The following is an 8,252-nucleotide window of genomic DNA, read 5'->3' as shown; positions in this document are numbered from 1 at the left end:
TTGCTAGAAAAGTGTTTCCAGGAAACATGAGGCACTAATGGACCATGGAGATGCATTTAGACTAGAAATACTTTTTGAACCTTTCATGAAAAAATGCACTAACACAACCTTATGGTTGGAGAAAATTATTTGTTTCAATAAATATTGCCTTACCACAAAATTTTTTGGAAAGAATTTTCTACTAGAAAAGTGTTTCCCGAAAAGATGAGGCATTAATGGTCCTTGGAGACGAATTTTTACTAGAGAGATTTTTCATACGTCTCCTTAAAAAATGCACTAACAAGGCCTTATATTTGTATAAAGTAATTTGCTTCAGAAAAATTTCCTAATAAGAACTTTCATCTTGACACTAATGGTCCCTTAAGACATATTTTTACTAGAAATACTTTTCCAACGTTTCCTAAAAAATGCACTAACATGGCCTTATAATTGTAGAAAGTAATTAGTTTCAGAAAATGTTTCCTAGTATGTATTTTGAGCTCGAAAAGTGTTTCCAAGAAACATGAGGCACTAATGGTCACTAGAGATGTATTTTTTATATAAATAATTTTCAAATATATCCAGAAAAAAATACACTTACAAGACCTTATAGTTGCAATTTTTTTTAAGAAAACATTGCCTTACCAAAAAAATTTCATGGTAAAAGTTTTAAGATAGAGAAGTGTTTCCAAGAAACATGAGGCATTAATGGTCGCTGGAGATGTATTATTTTCTAGAAATACTTTTCCAACTTTTTTTTTAAAATGGCAATAACAAGGCCTTATAGTTGTTGCCATACCATAAAATTTTCCTGGAAAGAATTTTTAACCAGAATTTTATTTTTGGGAAACATTTTGTTTCCTTGGAGATGAATTTTCACAGAAAAACTTTTCCAAAGTTTCTTGAAAGAAGGCACTAACAAGCCTTATTGTTGAAGAAAATAATTTGTTCCCGCAAAAATTACAAGACCTCAAAATCTTTAACTAGAAAGTATTTCCTGGAAATGTGAGGCACTATTGGTCCCTGGAGACATATTTTTACTAGGAATACTTTTCCAATGTTTCCTCAAAAAAGGCATTAACAAGGGCTTACAGTTATAGAGTGTAATTTGTTTCAGCAAAAATTGAATTACAACAAAATTTTTGTGGTAAGAATTTTACGCTAGAAAAGTGATTTATAGGAAACATGAAGAACTAATGATCACTAGAGTCATATTTTTACATGATATACATTTCCAATATTTCCTAAAAACAAATCGCTAACGAGGCTTTAAAGTTGTAGGAAGTAATTTGTTTCAGCAAAAAATTGCCTTAAAAAAAATTTAAATGTAAGAATTTTCTATAAGAAAAGTGTTTCGAGGAAACATGAGGCACTAATGGTCCATGGCGACATATTTTAACAAGAAATAGATTTTAAAAATTTCGTAAAAAAAGGGACTAACAAGAGCTTACAGTTGTGGAAAGTTATTCATTTCACCAAAAAATGCCTTACCACAAAATTTTCCTTGTAAAAAATTTCTTGTAGAGAAAAGTTTCTAGGAAACTTGAGGCATTAATGGTCCTTGGATACGTATCTTCACAAGAAATACTTTTCCAACGTTTCTTGAAAAAAAAGTCACTAACAAGGCCTTGTAGTTGCAAAATATAACTTGTTTTAGCAAAAATTGCCTTATCACAAAATTTTCTTGTAAGATTTTTCTGCAAGAAAAGTGTTTCCAGGAAACAGGAGCCAATAATGGTCCCTGGAGACGTATTTTTACAAGAAATATGCCACCAACATTTCCTAAAAAAGTAGCAACAAGGCTTTTTAGTTGTAGAAACTAATTTTTTTATCTATAAAAGTGTTTAGAGAAACATGAGGCACTAATAGTCCTTGGAGACGTATTTTTACTAAAAATAATTTTACATTGATTCCTGAAAAAAGGCTATTTACTTGACCAAAAATTGCATTGCCATAAAATTTTCCTTGTAAGAATTTCTTTTAGAAAAGTGTTTCCAATAAAAATGAAGCACTAATGGGCCTCTATAGATGTATTTTTACTAGAAATAATTTTTCAGTGTTTCCTAAACCAATACATTAACAAAGCCTTATAGTTGCACAAAGTAATTTGTTTATGTGGAAATTGCTTTTCCAAAAACAATTCTTGGTAAGAATATTAATCTAGAAAAGTGTTTCCATGAAACATGAGGCACTAATGGTTCCTGGAGATGTATTTTTACTAGAAATAATTTTCCAATGTTTCCTAAAAAAATTCACTAACAAGACCTAATAGTTATAGAATGTAATTGGTTTCCGCAAAATTTTACCAGTAAGAATTTTCACCTTGGAAAGAGATACTTTAACAAGAAATACATTTCAAGCAATTTTTGAAAAAAATGCACTTACAAGGCCTTAAGGTTGAAAAAATTAATTTGTTTCAATATAAATTATCTTATAAAAAATTTTTCCTAGTAAGAATTTTTGGCTAGAAAAGTGTTTCTAGCAAACACGAGGCATTAATGGTCATTGTAGATTTATTTTTACAAGAAATCCTTTTCCAATGCTTCCCAAAATAATGTGCCAACAAGACCTAAAAGTTGTACAAAGTAATTATTCTAGCAAAATTTTCTCTTAATGAATTTTCAGATTGAAAAAAGTGTTTCTAGGAAATATGAGGCACTAATTGTCCCTGTAGATGTATTTTTACTTAAAATACTTTTGGAAGATAGAGCCTAAGTCCATAAGACCAAGGAAGACTCATGGATCCAAGACATAAAGAAGATGGGCTCAAGGCCCATAGATTAAGGAGAAGGCCCATAGGCCCATATACATTAATGGCAGGATGGTAAATAAAGGGTCATCTCATAAAGATGGCATTGATGTAATTATGTTAAAGTTCCAGGGTTAAAACCCTAAACCCTAAACTCTAAGTTTAGGCATATTATTGTAATATTGTAGTTTCATAAATCTATAAATAGAGCTTTTAGTAAGAATCAATTCCATAACCCTTCTTCCTCCTATTTTCTCCCAATGGGTTTCTTTCCCTTTTTCTCCATGAGCTAAATTCATGGAGTCCTGAAAATCAACATGGTATCAGAGCTTTGATTTTCAAGACTCCGACTATGGTTTTTCATATCTCATTCTCCGTCGAGTTCGTATGGTTTTTATGATTCCAGAAACCCATTATTTTTTCTTTCTCATATTGATGGTTTTTTTCATAAGTTTATGGAACTTTGTTGGTATTCACTTTTTATTTTGTTTTTTGTTTTTTTCCTACTGAACATCGTTGTTCTTTAATTCTTCCCTCACGTCCAAGTTGAGCTGAGTTGACTCGACAAAACATCATCTTACCAACAGAAGACTCTCACGACGTTGGAAGTTTATTCACCGATGGGAGTTTATTCCCTAGAAAAACCAAAGTTGTTATCTATGCTGAAGACAATGACTCACGGTGAGGAAGTCGCATTGCTGTCTGAAAGGCCAGAGAAGAAGATGACACGAAAACTCAACCGAGTTCCCAGCCGACCCGAGATTTTGTTCTCTACTACTGCAGAGAACAGAGACAAGTTATAGAAGAGAGAAAGAGAGTCTCTGCCGCCGCTGGATATCCTCCCGAAGATCTGCTATTTCGGCTCTGTTCGATGGAGAGGAAGCAAGGAGGAGGAAGATGAGTTGCCATTGCTGCTGCTCCATTAACAGAGGAAGCTTTCCTTCACTGCTGCTGCCATTTTGTTGGTTGACAGAATGTCATGGAAAATCATCCTAGTTCCATCTACTACTAGACTATCTTCGTAAAGATTTCCTAGAAAGCAGCTCTCTGGTTTACTCCAGAATGTTTCCCACTGTTGTTCTGCTCTGTTCGGAAGCCGGGATCGTCGCCGTGGGGAAGAAGGAATGAGTTACCTTTTCTGGACGATGATTCCGTTGCGGTTTAAGGAGTTTCTATCTGGAAAGTTTCCTCCCAAAGATCTCATTTTCCATCTCTTCCATGGGGGGAAGAAGGACTGTTTTCTTCTCTGTTCGGTGCCAAGGAGAATCTGTGTTGCCATTTTTGGAAGGGTGAATCAGGGAAACCAACTGCTGTTATTTGGAAAATTTCCTTCCGAGTTTTTGCACTGTTCGGTGCCGAGAAGAGGAAGACAAAATATTGTTCATCAATTTTTCCTAAGTTAAGAAATTTAATTAGCCCTGCCGAGACCCGGAGTCGACTCTGACAAGTGTGCCAGACTTCTAGTCGACCGAGTGCTGATTTTCAGGACTCCATGAATTTAGCTCATGGAGAAAAAGGGAAAGAAACTCATTGAGAGAAAACTGGAGGAAGAAGGTTATGGAATTGATTCCTATCCCTCCCCCTTATGCTCTATTTATATATTTATGAAACTATTGTATTACAATAATAAAACCCTGAACTTAGGGTTTAGGGTTTTAACCCTTGAACTTTAACTTAATTATATCAATGTCATCTCTATGAGATGACTCTTTTATTTACTATCCTACCATCATTGTATGTGGGCCTATGAGCCTTTTCCTTGATCTATGGGCCTTGAGCCCGTCTTCTATATCTCTTGGATGCATGGGTCTTCCTTGGTCTTATGGGCTTCGGCCCATCTTCTAATACACGTGAATATGTGAGTCTTCCTTGGTCGTGTGGGTTTGGGCCCTATCTTCCAACACACCCCCTCAACCAGGGGGTGAGATAACAACATAAACTCTCAGCTTGCTGCAAATGATGTATAGAATCTTTTTTTTTGTAATGTGACAAATATTCCAACACTCCCCTCACGCTGGTGCTCTCGTTCATGAGTCCCAGCTGGCATAAGAAAAGTGAGAGTAAAATTACTTCAAGTCGTATGACATTTCTCTTTAATCCAGTCAATTAACTCCTATCTTCTATAGGTAGTGCCACTCCTATATTCTATAGGTACAAGGTCAATATGCTAGATGTTCGGCACACTCCTATCTTCTATAGGTAGTGCCACTCCTATCTTCTATAGGTAGTGCCACTCCTGTCTTCTATAGGTAGTGGGTCTATACACTGTTCAAAAGTGTAATAATAAAAAAACTCCTCCATCACCATGTCCATCCACAGGACAACGACTCTTAAGTGGTAGGAGTAATAAATGCCAATTCATGGGGGTATAACATAGAGTTAGTAATAAACTCTTCCATCACGGTGAAATAACAGATATTGATGCCACCACTTCTTCAATGATAATGTCTCATCAAAAGAGAATCAATAGCAGCAGCTAAAATGGGCTTAGGATTATTTAACATGACCCAAAATAATCCTTGTAAAATGACCCATGAAATAATCCGATGCACATATATGTACCAAATAATATGCAGACCAAGGAAGAATCTTTCAATTCTTCAAAAATAATAATCCATCCAAAGAAAACATTTTACAGAGTCACGCCAAAATATTTATAAAACTTGGCCACATATACTAAGGTAGAAAATAAGTGGCCCGAGTTAGGTTAACCCCGACCCAAGTTGACCCGGACCAAGTTGACTCAACAGAAAAGGAGCATCCTCGGGTCAGCATAACCTTCTTTGGGTGAACACGGGCTGGTCCGGTCCGGGTTGGGCTAGCACTCAATTAAACCAGTTCAAGTTTGGAAACATTTAATTTTTAAATAGTGTCTTCTTCTCAGGGCGGTGATAAACCAGAGATAGCGTGTTATGGACTCCATAGCATCATGAGTTATCCATAGGCATAGGAATTAAATTATGTCAATTTACTTTTAATGTAATTCCATTTGGTTTGGTTTAGTTTGGTTTGGTTTGGTTTAGATGTAATATGGCATGAACCAATTGACCCATGGGTCTATTTTGTATTTCCGTCCTCAACCCTATTTATGGGGACATCAAGGTGAAGGAAAGCAAGTATTGAGAAATTAGAATTAAACAGGTCAGATTCTCCCATAGAGATCTAGGTCGAATTCTCCCTCTGAGGTCCAGGTCGAGTTTCCTTCAAAGCTCAATCATTCCATTCCTATTTCCATCATTCCACGTTCAAGAAACAAGAAACCTCTTCTAGCGTCAAGATTCAATATGGAGGGAAGAGAGGAAAGAAGGGTGACTCGATCCATGGCTTGGGAAGAACCTAATATCTTGGTATCAGACAGGTCCACCCTGGGGGATTCCTCTTCCCTTGAGGATTTGAGGCAATTAGTTGAAGATAATCGCCAGAGGACAGACCTTCAAGCTCAATCTTTGGAAGAAGTGCATCAGACCACATCTGACCTACGTGAGGCCAGCAAATCCATGGATGCCACCATCCAAGCCCTCCCCTGGCGATAGGATCACAATGGGATACGAGCACAACTGCCGGCAGCCTACTCTTCACCGGCCGACAACCATCACTACCACCAACCACCTCCTCCACCACCACCAATGCACCATACCAATCCCCATCTGGGGCCTGCCACTCAGGGACCAAATACGGTTCCCAGATATTTAAAACTAGACTTTCCTACATATGATGGGTCTAAGGATCCCTTAATTTTGTTAACCAAATGTGATCAATTCTTTTGTCATCAAAAAACATCTGCAGATGAGAATGTTTATTTGGCTGCCTACCACATGCTAGATGAAGTGCTCCTATGGTACCACCAATTCCGAAATGACCAATTGGTTCAGGATTGGGCAACCTTTCAAAAATCATGCATGATGAGGTTTAGTCCTCTAGCTAGTAGCAATCCATTGGGTGAATTAATCAACTATAAGCAGAAGGGATCACTTGAGCTATATCAAAAGACCTTTCAGGAACAGTTGGCCCACGCTAATGAGTTTGTCAGTCACACCCAGTATGTTCACATCTTTACTACTGGTTTGATAGGAGCTTTGCGGCTAGAAGTTGAATTACATGGTCCTAAAGATTTGGACCACACTATGAATTTAGCCAGGTCAATTGAGCATAAGCAGCATGTTCTGAAGGATTCACTAGTTAGAAAACCAGCTTGGCCAGGAAGGCACAATGCCACTGTGCCAGCACCATATTATGGTCCTTCACGTTCTGGAGCTAGTGCAGCACCACGCCAAGACAATTCTAACTCTACTCCACCAGATCCTTACTTCAAAAAACTGAACAGACAAGAAATGGATCAGAGAAAGGCCAAGGGTTGTTTTAACTGTGATGAACAGTATGTACAAGGTCACCGATGCAAAAGATTATTCAGTATATGTCTGTGGGAGGATTGTGAAGACATACTTCCCGAGGAGGAGATTGTGGAGACAAACCAAGAGGGTCCAGAGATTTCACTTCATGCCATGACTGATCTGTACAGTTCTAATACCATGCAAGTTAAAGCACAGTTACATCATCTACACTTACTTGCTTTAGTTGAATCTGGCAGTACACATAATTTCATCAGTCAGCCAACGGCCGAACAACTTGGGTTAGTCGTCCAGCAACAGACATGCCTTTCTATATCAGTAGCAAATGGGGCTAAAATTACCAGTGTGGGCATATCTCCAACCACCCACTTTGATATTGAAGGACACACATTTATTGCATATTTCCTAGTGATTCCATTGTTCGGATTTGATTTAGTACTGGGAATTAAATGGCTACAACTGTTGGGGCCTATTTTATTGGATTTTCAGGCTCTGACCATGACCTTCACAGAGGACCACCGTCAGATTACATTGCATGGCACACAGGCACCAGTGCCCTGCGCCCTTCAGGCTGTTCAACTACATTGCACGAACAACTGTAAGTTATCTCAATTACTTACAGACTTTGAGGATAACTTTCAGGAACCTACTGCTCTACTGCCAATTAGGCATTGTGATCACCGCATCCGTTTGAAAACGGGAACTGAACCTGTAGTGGTGCGTCCTTATCGTTAGCCCCACTTACCGAAGGATGAGATTAAAAGGCAGTGCCAACAGATGCTAGCCCAGGGTATTATTCAGCCCAGCAGGTCTCCTTTTTCCTCCCCGGTATTACTGGTCCGCAAGCATGATAAGTCGTGGAGGTTTTGTGTGGATTACAGGCAATTCAATGGGCACACCATTAAAGACAAATTTCCCATACCAGTGGTGGATGAGTTGCTAGATGAGTTACATGGTGCTACTATTTTTACCAAGCTCGATTTGAAGTCTGGCTATCATCAAATCCGTGTTCATCCATCAGATGTGGAGAAAACTACGTTCCGCACGTACCATGGGTATTTCGAAATTCTCGTAATGCCATTTGGTCTCTCAAATGCGCCTTCCACATTCCAGGCCCTCATGAATGAAGTATTTTCCTCTCTCTTGAGGAAATACATTTTGGTATTTTTTTATGA

At 37.9% G+C, this 8,252-nt stretch overlaps 1 protein-coding gene across 1 annotated transcript; it reads left to right on the top strand.

Moving 5' to 3' along the window:
- Window positions 1-6,630: 6,630 nt before the first annotated feature.
- On the top strand, window positions 6,631-7,812 carry LOC137959434 (uncharacterized). Its single transcript, XM_068806815.1, has one exon. The coding sequence runs from the start codon at window positions 6,631-6,633 to the stop codon at window positions 7,810-7,812; it is 1,182 nt and encodes a 393-aa protein (XP_068662916.1).
- The last annotated feature ends 440 nt before the right edge of the window (window positions 7,813-8,252 follow it).

This window comes from Aristolochia californica, unplaced genomic scaffold (assembly GCF_029961685.1).
Source record: "Aristolochia californica isolate CCGP_79_NKW_82.1479 unplaced genomic scaffold, dmAriCali1.0.hap1 SCAF_3, whole genome shotgun sequence".
NCBI classification, from domain to species: Eukaryota; Viridiplantae; Streptophyta; class Magnoliopsida; order Piperales; family Aristolochiaceae; genus Aristolochia; species Aristolochia californica.
The sequence above is the reverse complement of the archived record's forward strand: the minus strand, read 5'-3'. Positions and strand labels throughout refer to the sequence as shown.

What these genes read in the sequence shown, in the direction of transcription:
- LOC137959434 (XM_068806815.1), top strand. Translation starts at nt 6,631, where the DNA reads ATGAGGTTTAGTCCTCTAGCTAGTAGCAATCCATTGGGTGAATTAATC.